Source organism: Tinamus guttatus, unplaced genomic scaffold (genome assembly GCF_059628265.1).
Source record: "Tinamus guttatus ecotype Peru unplaced genomic scaffold, ASM5962826v1 Tinamus_guttatus_pri_ptg000326l, whole genome shotgun sequence".
NCBI lineage: Eukaryota > Metazoa > Chordata > Aves > Tinamiformes > Tinamidae > Tinamus > Tinamus guttatus.
Genome location: NW_028288860.1, coordinates 307,175 through 320,673, shown reverse-complemented (window position 1 = coordinate 320,673; position 13,499 = coordinate 307,175). Strand labels below are relative to the sequence as shown.

Genomic DNA, 13,499 nt, shown 5'->3' with positions numbered 1-13,499 from the left:
TCATAGCCTTCTATGATGTAACGCCCAGCTGGATAGATGAGGGGAGAGGGGTGGATGTCGTCTACCTCGACTTCACCAAGGATTTTGACACTGTCCCTCACAACATCCTCCTGGGCAAGCTCCGCAGTGTGGGCTACATGAGTGCACAGTGAGGTGGATTAGGAACTGGCTGGATGGTAGAGCTCAGAGGGTGGTGATCAGCGGTGCAGAGTCTAGTTGGAGACCTGTAGCTAGTGGTGTCCCCCTAGGCTCAGTCCTTGAGGCAGCAGTGTGCCCTCGTGGCCAAGAAGGCCAATGGGATCCTGGGGTGCATTAAGAAGAGCGTCTCCAGCAGGTCGAGGGAGGTGATCCTGCCCCTCTACTCAGCCCTGGTGAGGCCGCATCTGGAGTATTGTGTCCAGTTCTGGGCTCCACAGGACAAGAGGGATGTGGAGCTGCTGGAGAGAGTCCAGCGCAGGGCCACAAGGATGATCAGGGGCCTGGAACATCTGCCCTATGAGGAGAGGCTGAGGGAGCTGGGCCTGTTCAGCATGGAGAAGAGAAGGCTGAGAGGGGACCTGAGCATTGTCTAGAAGTACCTCAAGGGAGGCAGTGAGGAGGATGGTGCTGGCCTCTTTTCACTGGTGGCCACCGACAGAACTAGAGGAAATGGCCGGAAACCGAAGCACCAAAAGATCCCCAGGAACTTAAGGAAAAATTTCTTCCCAGTGAGGGTGCCAGAGCACTGGAACAGGCTGCCCAGAGAGGTTGTGGAGTCTCCTTCTCTGCAGATCTTCCAAACCTGCTTGGACGCAGTCCTGTGCCACGTGCTCTAGGGGACCCTGCATGTGCAGGGGGTTGGACTACATGATCTCTAGAGGTCCCTTCGAACCTTAAGCATTCTGTGATTCCATGATCTGTATGGAGACTCTGAGGGGACCTTCATTAGTCTGGTGAAGGTTTAGAGATAGGAGGAATTGAGCAGTACTGTGTGACTGCTTGCATGGTGATTTTGGAGATGATGGAGCTGGTTCTGGCAGTGGGAAAGAGCGTGAGAAGGGGAAACATCCACAAACTGTAGGTTGAAGGGTACAGACTGGGCTTTAGGAAAAAGAACTGTCTCTTGAAGAGTCGTGCGTCAGTGTAACAGGCCACCCAGAGGGGATCTGAGATCATCCCATGCTTTTGTGATTCCGAACAGGTAATGGTAATGGCCCTCGGGGGACCCATTAACCCTCCAAGAAATTGGGGGATTTGTTTCTGAATTCCATCTCAGCTTCCTCTCAGCAGGGGAGATTCATGGGCTTAGCACCAAATGCTCCCAAGGGGTCATTAAAAGGAGGAAGAATAAAAGCCCTCAGGAGTGGTCCCTCTCTCCATATTTTTGTTTTCAATGTTCAATTCTCGTGTGGCTAATTGGAAATGAGTGTATTAAAATGAGGCAGATTTCAGTGAGCACCTGAAAAGGAAAACTTTTGAAGCTTTCTTTATGTTTGTTTTCAGAATCAGCCCTACCCACATCCTCCTCACACAGTGCCTCCTAATGAAGTCTGAACATTTAGGAAAAGAAGCATTTTTGAGGGGAAGAACTGCCACTTCCCTCATCAGCCAGTGGGCACTTGGGTCACTCTGGTGAAAAATCTATCCTTTTTCTACCCAATATTAGCTGAATGTCACAGCTCATGTGTATCCATTCCTACCTGAACTAGTTGCAAATAGACACTAAAGGAGTTGTCTTAACTGTGATAAAACACAAATAAACTTCAGTCTGAGTGCTAAGAAATAGAATGCAGTCCTGATCTTTATGTCAAGTCCAAGTTGCCTCCAATGAGCTCCACCATCTACAAGGAATAAGCTTCCTTGAGATGTTTTTGATAGAAAAGCTTGCATAGAATCTGAGTAGAGTAGTTGGAGAGACTGGAGAGTTGAGAAATATCTGGTAGAGTATAGGAAAAAGGGAAAGCTAGGGGAAAACGGGGTGAAAAATGTATATGTGCAGGTGATCCGATGCAATTATGAGTTTAGAAATGATTAATTTCATCAGGACATGCAGAGAGATCATTGAGATTCCATCAACAGCCTAATGGACAGAGCCGTGGATACATAAGGTCAAGGGCAGATCAGTAATACTTCGCCCCACGTTCGGACTCTTCCTGAAGATTTCTGCTCTTTCATCACTGGAGAACGTTGCCATTAAAATTAGCCAAACCTTTGAACTGAGCATGTATGAAAATTCAGGATGTTCTCTAATATTGAAACAAGTCCTTTGCGGGGCCTGGCAGCTCTCACAGGGACCTCGGGAGGCCAGAGCCCCCGAGAGCTGCAGAGGGAGGCTGGGCAGAGGGGAGCAGGGCGCCTGCAGTGGCACCAGCCATCCGGGACCCTGTGGCTGCATCCCACCCAGCTCTGAAAATCACTTTTGTTTTTCAAGAAAAAAAAAAAACGTGCAGAATCTGTGCAGGCGCTGGGGCAGCCGCAGCTCCGGCTGCTGCTCCAGGACCAGCTCCCAGCTGCAGAGGGGACCTCAGAGGCGCTGGCCAGGGGGGCCATTGTGAGCCCATCTCGTGACACACACAGTGTCCCAGGTGATGTCCCCTCCACGGCCCCCAGCCCGCAGTGCCCGGGAGGACAGCGACGGGAGAGGCGGGAGCGCGCGGAGCTCGTGGAGGAGCCGCCAAGCGCAGCCGCATCTTTCCCTGGTGTCCAGGAAGCCACGAAGAGTCGAGGCTTTTCCCGAGGCCTTCCCTCCTCGTCGCCTGGGTGAGAGCGACGGCGCTGGGGCTGGGCGGCACTGCGGGGCCGCGGGGACCCTCCGCGGCTCCCAAACCGCCCCCTCACCCCTCTGCCGTTCCCGCAGGATGGAGGAGAGACCCCCCAGCCGCCCCCGGGTGGCCTGGGAGCAGGACGGGGCTCAGCAGGGCAGCAGCTCTGCCCCCGCGCCCTCCGAGGGCTGCGAGCCCCAGGCGACACGGGGCCCGTGCAGCCACGGTGAGTGCCGGCCTGCGGGACAGGGACCTTTCCTGCCCGCCCGCCAGCACCTTCCGCAGCCCGGCCTCGCCGGGCCCGGCACCGCAGCCCCGCGCTGGGCACCGCGCGCCCCGCGGGGCCGGCGGGAGGCTGTGCCCGGGGGAGCAGCCAGGGCTGCGCAGGGCAGAGCGCAGGGCGCTCCTCTGCTGCCCGCGCTCCGGCTCTCCACGACTCCCGCCTCTCTCCTCTCCCAGGCCCCAGGGCTTTCATCAGCGCCTGGGCAGAGCTGTCCAGGGAGGATGAGGAAGCCCTGCACTTCATCCACGGATTTGTGAGCAGCAGACCAAAGGTACGTGCAGCCGTGGCCCTCAGGGCCAGCCCCATAGTAGCGACTCCCGTCCCCCATCCATGGGTTCCAGCCCCATAGCTGCAGCTCCCGGGTCCCCATCCGTGGTCTGGCCCCACACGCATGGGTCCAGGCCCCTAGATGTGGGATTGGCCCCACAGCCGTGGCTGGCCCTTAGAGCAGCTTTGGTGGCCTCCTGGGAGCCTCCAGAGAGGCCTGGTGGCCTCCACAGGGCCTCTCCCTGTCCCCGGCTGCTCTGCTCCCGCCGACCTTCCCTCTCTGCTCTCATGCTCCCTCTGTCTCTCTGCCCCGTGTGTCAGGACCCGGTGCAGAAGCTGAGGTTTCTGGAGGCCATCTGCACCCTCTGCCGCGGCAGCAGCTCCAAGGCCTTGGCGTGGGGCCTGGATGTCTTCTGCTGCAGATACCAGCTGGCAGAGAACATCATGGTGAGGGGAGAGGCAGCAGGGCTGAGGGAGGGCTCAAGGCCACCTGGGCAGAGGCCCGGCTCTGAGGCCAGGACTTGTGCATTGCTTGGGCTGGGGCAAGGACGCGTTGCCGGCAAAGAGCTCCTGCCAACAGGAGCCCGGGTGTCCCCGAGGAGCCCTGCGAGCTGAGCCCTTGGCGCGGTGGGGCTCGCTGTGGCCTCCAGGGCAGGGATGGAGGCACCAGGGCTCTGCCCGCCGGGTGGACTCTTGCTGGCTCTGCCGGCGCCGGGTGCTTGCAGTTCCCATGGGATCCTGGCTGTGCTCTCCAGGTGCTGCTGGAAGAGGAGCCCAAGGAGCAGCTGGGCACAGCCGTGCGCCAGCAAGCCATGCTTGCCATCACGGCCATGAGGTACCTATGGCAGCCCCTGCTTTGGCCCACGCCTCTCCACAGCAGGGTCCTCATGGCCCTGTCCCTGCCTGGGAGCTGTCCCCTCTTGTGGGGGGGAGCCTGGTGCTCCTCTCTGCTGGGCCTGCGCTCTCCCCACCGCGGGGTTGTCAGCAGGACAGACGGGAGGGCTGAGGGGTGTCTGCAGCTCCCCGGGGCACCTTGGCTTTTACCATGGGAGCGGGGCACATGGCTCAGAGGGTGCGAGGCCTCCCCGCCAGGCCTGTCCTCTGTCCCTGGCGCAGTGTCATGGAAGGGGGGACACCCCCCTGCAAGGCTCCCCCAACCTCTCTCTGGAGCAGCCTGGAACTCCTGCCTCGGAGCTGCACGTCCCCCTTCCCAGGGCACCCAGGCAGCGCTCCCTGCACCCGTGCCAAGCAGGCACCTCTCTGTCTTTGCAGTGCAGCAGAGCTGCTTCTGGAGGGCCAAAAGAGCAGCCTCCTGCAGCTCTGCTTCCGGACTGTCTTCTTGCTGCCTCCCAGAGAAGACATGGAGGACCTCAGCATGCCCCTCTATTGCAAGGTACGTGTCGGGTGAGCTGCAGGGAGGTCCCCAGCCTTGTCCCTGGCTGGCCTGTGCTGAGGTGATTGCAGGGCAGGAGCTCAGATTTGCTTCCCACCCTCCTCCTGGCCTGCAGCGCTTTGCAGACGCCGCCCGCAATGACAGGGCTCTGCTCTGCTTCCCTTCCTCTGCGCTGGGCCCCGGGCCAAGGCTACGGGCTGCTCCGTGCGCAGCAGCTCTCCTACCCTGAGGCCTCTGCCTGGGCACCGCAGGGCAGCGGGGTCCTCCCCTGGCCGCAGGAGTTCAGTTCAGTCTGCTGTGGGCCAGAGGCAGTGCTGAAAGAGGGCCACAACCTCCTGTGCTTCTTGCAGACCCTGGACAGCATGGACAGCATGTTGGACGTGCTGGTGCTCAACGCTGCCACTTCCAGGCTCCTGGAGCTGCAGGCGATCTTGGAGGTTTGGCACCTGCAAAGAGAGGGCTGCGTGGGGCCCTCCGAGGGACGTGACACCCTCAGTGCAGAGTCCCCCCCTCAGAGCCATGGGCAGGCAGCACAATGCAGGGACAGGAGCCACCACTCTTGGGTGACCAGGGGCTCCCCACTGTGTTCTGGCATGAGCCCAGTGTCCCCTGCTTGCAGCCCAAGTCCCTTCCTCTTCCACTGATGCCTCCCAGGCCATGAGAGAGCCACGTCCCCAGCACTCCTGGGCCAACTCTGCCCCTAAAGCTTTCCTTGCCTGCAGCCATAGCAGGACACGGACCCTCTCCTCCAGCTCCTGCACAGATGGAGCTGGTGCTGCCGCCCCTCTCCTCCCTGTCCCTGGGGCTTTCTTCCCCATAGCTGAATGGGGCGCAGACCCTCGGGGACCTGCCCATCCTAGGGACAGGTCCCCATTGCAGACTTTGCTGCAGCTCTGCGGAAGGAGCCGTGCGGGGCTGGCTGAGTGCAGCCAGGGGCTGCGCAGAGCTGCTTCTGCTGCAGCGGCTGCGTGCGCCCCGCGCAGACCTGTCCCCTTTCTCCTGCCAGCTCCTGCTGCCCTTCACCAGCGTGGAGAGGGCTGCTGTCCGGGAGAGGGCCTTGGGGAGGATCGCAGGCCTCACCAAGTGGCTGGCCATCTATTCCTTGCCGGAGGTAAGGAGCCCGGCACCTCCCCACCGCCCCTTGGCCCCTGCCCTGCAGGCCAGAGCTCTCTCCAGCTCAGGCTCCCTCTCACAACACTGGGGCACACCGTTGACAACGCTGTTCCCTGGCAAAGCCGGCCGGCGTCACCGCCAGGTGCTGGGGACATTCGTGCTTCTCAGCCACCACCGTCACGTTCACGGGGCAACAGGGGGAGCACGGGGGGGAGGAGACCCCCAGGGGACCCCCCTCCCTCGGGCCCTCTATGCTGCCAGCATCAGCACCTGGGGGGGGGTTCAGTGCCCCGTGGCTGCCCCATAGACACCCCATAGATGCCGCACAGATGCACCAAGGTTGTGCTCTTGCCCCCACGGATGCCCCTTGGTTGTTCAGTGGCTGCTCCATAGACGCCCTGTGGCAGCCCCATAGATGCACCGCTCTCTTGCCCAGGTCTGGAGCTGCCATGGAGGAGTTGATGAGAGCTCCTCCTCCTCTGGAAAGATCTCTTTCCCAATCCTGGGAAAGCTGGTGGGGAGGCTCATCCTTTGCTCTGCCTATGAGGACGCAGAGACCAAGCGTGGGGCTTTGGACGCTCTTCATGGCCTCTTCAGATTCGTCGTGCGACGAAAACGTAAGAGCAGCTGCGACTCTGGGGACAGGGACATCATGGCAAGGCCAGGGAAGGCAGCACACTGCCCCGGCCCTCTACTCCATGACACAAAGCAGCAGGAATCATGGCTGATGGAGGAGAAGGGGCACAATCTGTTAGTGCCTGTCCTGGACACCCCTGCTCTGGAAAGCGCCCAGCACGCCCTGCTCACGCTCGGGCTTCTGCGGTGCTGCACACCAGAAAGTCCAATGAAACCAACGAGGCTCTTGGGGCCCTTCAAAGCTGTTACCCTCTGTCTTGCCCTGGAATAGGCCCTGGCCCTCCCTGGGAGTCCTGCTCCCCGTACAGCACTGGCCGGCCCCTCTTCTCCTCCAGGCTGGCTTCTTCCTGACATCCCCCGTCTCCAAGTCCCCGTTGCTCCTCCTCACCGCTCTGTCTTTCTGTTCCTCTTCAGGCAGGGAGCTCTTGCAGGAGAATCTCGAGCTTGCAGAGTCCCAAACGGAGCGGGAAGCTGACGATGCTCTCTGCCTCTCGTGGACCACCAACATCAGCGAGATCATGCTGGTGAGGATTGCCTCCCTCAGTGGGACTCTTGGCCATCAGGAGACTCGGATGAGCAACGGCAACGCAAATGAGCAGGGGCCACGCACTTCCTGGCCCACAGTGGGATGTTTCTTCCCTCACCTCCTTCCTCCCACAGCTCTTTCTGAAAAACCTCCATCCGGCCGAGAGGACAGATGTCATCGTCACCGCCATCGAGGCCATGCGGGACTGCAGCACCTACAGCACAGCAGTGGCCACCCACATGCTGAACATGTTTGTGCTGGGCGTTGTGTCCACGCTGGAAGATGTAAGCGGCCTGCAGCTGGTGTGCCTGGGGCTCCAGCCTTCTGCCACATTGGCCCCCGTGCCCAAGCCAGGCTTCCTGGGCACCCAACGCCCTTGGAAGGCAGCAGGGAACGTTGGCAGTGCTGGAGCGGGGACGGGATGTGTGTGGGAGCTGGGGTAGTGGTTGCTCTCTGGTAGTGACCTCCCTCTCCCCGCCACCTCTGCCAGGTGCCACGGGTTGTTCGGTGCCTGCACCAGAACACCAGGGACGTCAGGGAGTCGTCGGCGCGGGTCACCCTGAACAGGACTCTTTGCCTGCTGGCCCGCTCCTACCCTGATGAGGTGACCGTGAGCCTGCTGTGCTGCTCCCCGCTCTGCAACAGGTACGGGGCTCGTCAGCCTCCAGAGCGCATGGCACATGGGGAGACGGGCCCAAAGGTGCAGAGCCAGGACCTTGGGGCTGCCAGCATGGAGGGGTGGCTGGGGGCAGCGCCTGCAGGGCCTGTCCAGGCTGCGGCCGTGCCCGAGGAGGCCCCTGACCCAGCCCTCCGGGTCTGCAGCGCTGCCAGCACCATGTGGAAGGTGCTCATGGAGGAGCCCCGCGTTGCGGCAGACGTGCTGGAAAACCTGCTCAGCTGGATGGAGAAGTGGCCCCTGCACGAGCTGTCCAGCTGGGAGGCGGACAACGCCGGCGTCCTTCCTCTGGCTGTGAGTTGTGGGATGAGGCCTCACTCTGCCCCAGGCTGCCAGCTGCCCCCCTGGGCCCCTCTGCCCTGCAGGGACCTCCCCGGGCCCACGGATGCAACATGCCCAGCACCAGCCCTCCACGCGCCAGCACAAAGCGCTGAAAAGAGCTGCTTGGGCCTCTCAGAGCACCAACACCCAGGCTGGCCATGCTCAGGAGATCACCGTCCTACCCTGTCCCCCAGTCCCATTTCCTGAGGCCCAGGGCTGTGCTGAGCCTCTCCCGTGGGGCTGCGGCACTGCGACAGGCCCTGCTCAGCGCTGAGGTGTCTCTGCTTGTTTTCCGCAGGCAATGAGAGCCCTGCGTGCCATCGTGCAGGAGCCCGTCTGCCCGCAGGCGGTGGAGGCGGAATTCTGCCCGCTCTTCCTGGCGCTGCTCCTTCAGCTGTTCTCCGCAGCCCAGTTCACCCGCCAGGAAACCCATCCCCTGCAGCGGGAAAGCCAGCGGGATGAGTCCCACGCCAGCAGCCACGTCAGGTGCTCCATCCCGCTCGTCCCGGCTGTGCCTTGGGCCCGGAGGCAGGGCCAGGCTGCCGCTGTGACCTGGGCTTTGCTCGCATGCAGGTGCGCCGTGGAGGCCATGCAAGGTCTCCTCCGCTCTGCTGGCTATCCGGACGTGGCACAGGCTGTCGAGCAGAGCGGCGGCTGGGAGCTCTTGCTGCAGCAAGAGTCATCTCAGAGGGGACTCGTTGTGCTGGCCAGGTACAGCCCTTTACGCCCTGCTCTCCCCCAGCACCTCGGCCTCGGCTTCGGGGTCACAAATGTCCTTCCTTGGGAGGGAGGGGAACTCCAGCTCTCCAAGAAAGGGACTGCAGCCACAGTGCTTGTGGCAGGGAGTAACACAGCTAAACGGCCATGGGAGCTCCCTGCCCCATGGCAGCGGTGAGAGCTGCTGGGGGAGCAGTTGGTGTTGGGAGTGCTGGGAGCGGATGCCTTGAAAGAGGGCTGCCCTCCCAAAGCCCTGGAGTGCCCTCCCCTGGGGCCTGGGCTCCCCTCACAGAGAGCCCTGGGGACACGCTGGCTGCAGTCACGATGTGCCCAGCACTGCCCACGCCTGCCTTGACCTGCACTGGGAAATAGCTGAGGGGGCTGAGCCATTTCAGAGCAGGTTTGCCTGCTCGGCTCAGGACCAACAGCACCTTCTTCCTCCTGCCAGAGTGATGAGGGGCACGTGCAGACCCCTGTGCTGCTGGATCTCCAGGCAGCTGCTCAGCCTGCTGAGGAGCCCAGAGGACCAGCTCCATCACCTGCCCGCCATGGCTTTCTATGTCGAGGTGGGCCTCATGGAGAACGGTGCCTGTCCGGAGGGGCCTCTAAAAGCTCTCTGCTCACACTGGGCACATGCCGGGGTGTAATGTTGGTCAATGCTCTTTGCATAACGTTGGTGAACTGCTCTTTGGATAATATTGGTCAATGGCTCCCTGGGTTATGTTGGTCTCTGGCTTTTTGGGTAATGTTTGTCAATGGCTCCTTAACGGCTCCTTAACATTGATCAACAGCTCTCTGGGTAATGTTGGTCAACGGCCCTGGCCTTGACTCCTTTCCGCTGACCTTTGTGAGGGCCAGGCGCCCTTGGCCAGAAGGAGAGCTGGGATGCGGGGCTGCCCACTGCAGGTAGTCCTGCCGGCTCTGCCAGGCTCTCACCGTGCGCTGCCTTTCAGCTGCTGGAGTGCTATGAGGTGGCCAAGATGGACGGGGACGTTTTGACGCTCCTGTTGAGCTACGCGCAGGCTCCGAGCCTGGAGATGCGCAGCCTGGCGTTCCAGGGCCTCCGGAGGCTGTGCAAGAGACCGGAGATGGTGAGTAGGGCAGCAGCCGGGAGAAGCCGTGCTGGCAGCCTGGGGCTTCCCGGGAGGCGCTGGCTCCCCCAGGGCCTTGGCCTTTGCTGCCAATCAGGAGGGATGGGAGCTGCTCCCCGGTTTCCGCTGCCCTTCCTCTGCCCCGACTCTTTCATGGCAGCCCCTTGGCTGTGCTGCACAAGGACAACGGCTGCGGTGCCCTCGGGAAGGGCTCCTGGCCTGGAGGCAGCAGCCTTCCCCCATGGAGAGGCCCTGGCATGCCCAGGGGCCCTTGGACAGGGCTGCCCTGCCCCGCAGCCCTCATGGGGAATCAGCACCCAGGGCCCTTGTGGGCCTGCCCTGGCTTCACACGAGGCACTTGTGTCTTCCACACAGAGGAGGAAAATGTGGGGCCTCACTAAAGACATCGTGGAGTGCCTGCAGGACCATCGAAGGGATGTGCGTGTGGAGAGCCTGGTGTTGCTGCAAAACTTCTTCAGCCACCTGGATCAGAAGATCTCCTATCCCTTTGTCCCATGGCTGGCAGAGAAGCTTCTCCCACACTTTGAGGATGTAAGGCTGGGGGGAGAGCCGGAGACTCTCCCAGCGGGTTTGGGGCTCTGTTCGCGTGGCTATGAGTGCTGTGTGTCCCTCTGCACGTGTGCCCATGGGCAGGTGGATTTGCAGCTCCCACCAAAGGCCCTGCTGCCTGTCAGGAGGCCTTCTGCCCTCTGCTCGTCAGCCCATTCCCTGTGCTGCCCTTGGGGTCCTGGGCTGTGGGACTAGATCCCCAGCCCCGCTTCTGCCTCAGCTGCTCTGTCTCCTGCTTGACTCCCTGCGCTGCTTGTCCTGGCCTGGGCAGAGATGAGCTAGGAGGCAGGAGCAGGCTGGAGAGCAAGGCAGAGGCCGTGCCCCAGGGCTGTCCCTCCCTGTGGGCCTCTTCTGCACGGGGGCCCTGATGGAGCCCTAGAAATTCCTGGCAGAGGCAGAGGGAGCCGGAGCCCAGGGGACCTTGTCCCGCTGCTGCCGACAACCCTCCCTGTCCAGGCTGCATCCGCAGAGGTTGTCCCCAGCTCGCCCCTATGGAGGGCTGGGGAAAGTCGCGCCTGGAGAGAAGGAGGCCTCACAAAGGCAAAGCTTCCTGTCATGACCAGTTCCTGGGATCACTGCTGAGGCCTCCCCTCCTCTCCTCCCTCTCTGCAGGAGGACAGCACAGTTCGAGAGCTCTCCATCTTCCTGTTCAAAGACCTGCTGGCCGCCACGACCGGCATCAGGAAAGAGGGCATGAAAGAGCTCGTGCACAGGAGCCTGGTCCCGCTCTTCCTCCACATGAGCGAGCGGATCCAGAGCGTGGCCCAGGTACGGGGAAGGCCCTTGGGGAAGCAGTGCTGACATCGCTTGGGCGGGCCTGAGCACTAAGGCATGGGCTGCGGACAAGTGCGCCCTGGAAGACATGTCAGCGTGAGGGCCAATGTCCCGTGTCCCCAGGAACGGGCAGGAGCTGCCTCTGCCTTCAGTGAGGGGCAGAGCTGGTCCCAAGCAGCATGTTCCTGTTAGGGCCTGGGAAAGACTCCGGGGCCTGCCCACATGAGGGGGATACAGGGTGTCTTGTCCTGGCCGTGGTGGCATCTCGCGCTCTCTGCGGCTCTGCAGGCCTCTCAGGAAGCCCTCGCCAGTGCTGCTCACCTGCTGCAGTGGGAGAAGCTCAAGGAACTGGCCAGAAGTGGGGAGATCTGGAAGATCGGGGAGCACCTGGTGAGCACAAGGCCCGAGTCCCTGGGCCCAGGCTGGGGAGAAGGGGCAGAGCTGGCTCCCCAGGAGGGCTCCTTGCCAAGCCATGGCCTTGTGCTGTCTCCAGGTGCGCAAGGACAAAAGCAGAGCGGAGCACTACCTTGAGCACAGCCTGCGCTACCTGCAGCACACGGAGGCGTGCGTGCGGGAGGCCGCCGTGAGGTTCCTTGGTGAGCCACGAGGCCAGGGCCAACCCTGGGCACACAGAGGGGCTGCGAGGAGGCTCTCGAGGCCCTCGCTGCCTGCCTGCATCCTCCACGCTGGGGCCGTGCTGGGGCAGCCTTGCCCAAGGGGAGGAGGACGCGTGGCCAGGCTGGCAAGGCCAGCGGGAGCTGCGCTGCCAGGGCCGTGCTGGGGACTACGGGGGTGACGGGCGGTGTTTGCCTAGGGCTCATCGGGCAGCAAGGGAGGCAGAAGGAGGAGAAGGTGCAGGAGATCTGCAAGGGTGAGTGCGAGCAGTGCCGTGCCAGCTGGCCCTGCCAGGGGGGAAGGAGGAGCCTGGAAGGGAGCCCCAGTTCCCTGCCCTGCCACAGGCGACCAAGGCCCTGTCTGCTGTGTGGGGACAGGAGGGGGCTTTGGGGGTCACCTGGGGCATTCCTGACCAGCAACCTGCAGCTGATCCCTGCTCCCTCGTGCTCCCTCCTCACTGTGGGAAGAACTGGCTGGGAGCAGCCCTGTTCTGGGGGGATTCCTGGGCTCTCTGCAAATACGGGAGTCTCTTATCTGCTCTGTTCCTTTCTACCTCAGCCCTCCAGCCTCTGCAAAACGACGCTGAACCCGCAGTGCGCAGCCTGGCAGCACAGACCATCCTGCTCCTGACCACACCACGGCAAAGGTCCTGCTTCGGAGCGCTCGGTCGCTGGCTCTGCCGAGTGTGGGAGAGGTGTCACCCTCCTGCCAGGAGGTGACTCTGCTGGGCAGAGCTGGCCCCAATGTGCCAACGCCACCGTGCTGCACACCCAAGGCCTGCAAGTGCTCTGCATCCCCGCTGGCATCTCCCGCAGCAAAAGGACAGCTCCACAACTCAAGTGCCTCCTGTCCCCTGATTGTGCCACCACTTTAGCGCTTTGTAGAGCCGTCTCCAGCAGTAAAGGCCTTCCTCTTTCTCCAGGTTGAGTGCTGGGTTTATTTTATTGTTGTGCTGTTGCTCAGTGTGTTCAGTGTGTTCTGGTGTGTGTGGGCGCTGTTGCTCAAAGCTGAACACAGTATTCAAGGTGCGGCCTCACCAGCGCCTGGTTACGAATAACACAGAAAAAGCAGAGTTGCTGAATGCCTTCTTTGCTTTGGTGTGTACCAAGGGCAGCCCTTTAGAGTCCCAGGCCCAAGGGACAAGAGAAGAAGCCTGGATAGATGAAGGGAGAGCGTCTATCTTGACTTCACCAAGGCTTTTGACACCGTCCCTCACAACATCCTCCTGGGCAAGCTCCACAGTGTGGGCTGCATGAGTGCACAGTGAGGTGGATTAGGAACTGGCTGGATGGCAGAGCTCAGAGGGTGGTGATCATTGGTGCAGAGTCTAGTTGGAGGCCTGTAGCTAGTGGGGTCCCCCAGGGGTCAGTCCTCAGTCCAGCCCTGTTCAATTTATTCATCAATGACCTGGATGAAGGCACAGAGCGCTCCCTCAGCACCTTTGCTGATGATACCAAACTGGGAGGAGTAGCTGATACCCCAGGGGGCTGCACTGCCATCCAGAGGGACCTGGATAGACAGGACAAGTGGGCGGTGAAAAAACCTCATGAAATTCAACAAGGCCAAGTGCAAGGCCCTGCACCTGGGGAGGAATAACCCCAGATACCAGTATAGGCTGGGGAACCCCACCACCACCACGACTTTACTAGGTTGGCATGATTCTTTTCCGCCAAAATACCGTGGCTGGAGGCCTCGTCCGCTTTCCTTATCTTCGCGCTTTTGGCTCTTTTTTGGCTCTTTTTCGGCCGTTTTTCGGCCGTTTTTCGCGGCCGCTTC

The 13,499-nt window shown here is 61.4% G+C and overlaps 1 protein-coding gene across 2 annotated transcripts; it reads left to right on the top strand.

The window, feature by feature from the left end:
- The first annotated feature begins 3,220 nt into the window (after window positions 1-3,220).
- Window positions 3,221-12,442, top strand: LOC148593863 (maestro heat-like repeat-containing protein family member 7). 2 transcript variants are annotated; one of them, XM_088529185.1, is made up of 21 exons: window positions 3,221-3,295; window positions 3,613-3,738; window positions 4,047-4,126; window positions 4,564-4,684; window positions 5,035-5,121; window positions 5,691-5,795; window positions 6,234-6,414; window positions 6,848-6,957; window positions 7,094-7,243; window positions 7,450-7,604; window positions 7,782-7,929; window positions 8,255-8,442; window positions 8,530-8,667; window positions 9,122-9,239; window positions 9,627-9,764; window positions 10,140-10,316; window positions 10,947-11,093; window positions 11,397-11,498; window positions 11,602-11,704; window positions 11,923-11,979; window positions 12,282-12,442. In XM_088529185.1, the coding sequence occupies exons 2-21, from the start codon at window positions 3,736-3,738 to the stop codon at window positions 12,440-12,442; spliced, it is 2,469 nt and encodes an 822-aa protein (XP_088385311.1). In that variant the 5' UTR covers window positions 3,221-3,295; window positions 3,613-3,735. The 2 variants fall into 2 exon arrangements, with proteins under 2 accessions (XP_088385311.1, XP_088385310.1); XM_088529184.1 differs by having other exon boundaries at window positions 10,947-11,102.
- Window positions 12,443-13,499: the final 1,057 nt, after the last annotated feature.

Coding starts and splice junctions, on each gene's coding strand:
- LOC148593863 (XM_088529184.1), top strand. Junction 11,103..11,396: donor GGATCCAGAGCGTGGCCCAG/GTACGGGGAAGG, acceptor GCGGCTCTGCAG/GCCTCTCAGGAAGCCCTCGC. Junction 11,980..12,281: donor GGTGCAGGAGATCTGCAAGG/GTGAGTGCGAGC, acceptor TTTCTACCTCAG/CCCTCCAGCCTCTGCAAAAC.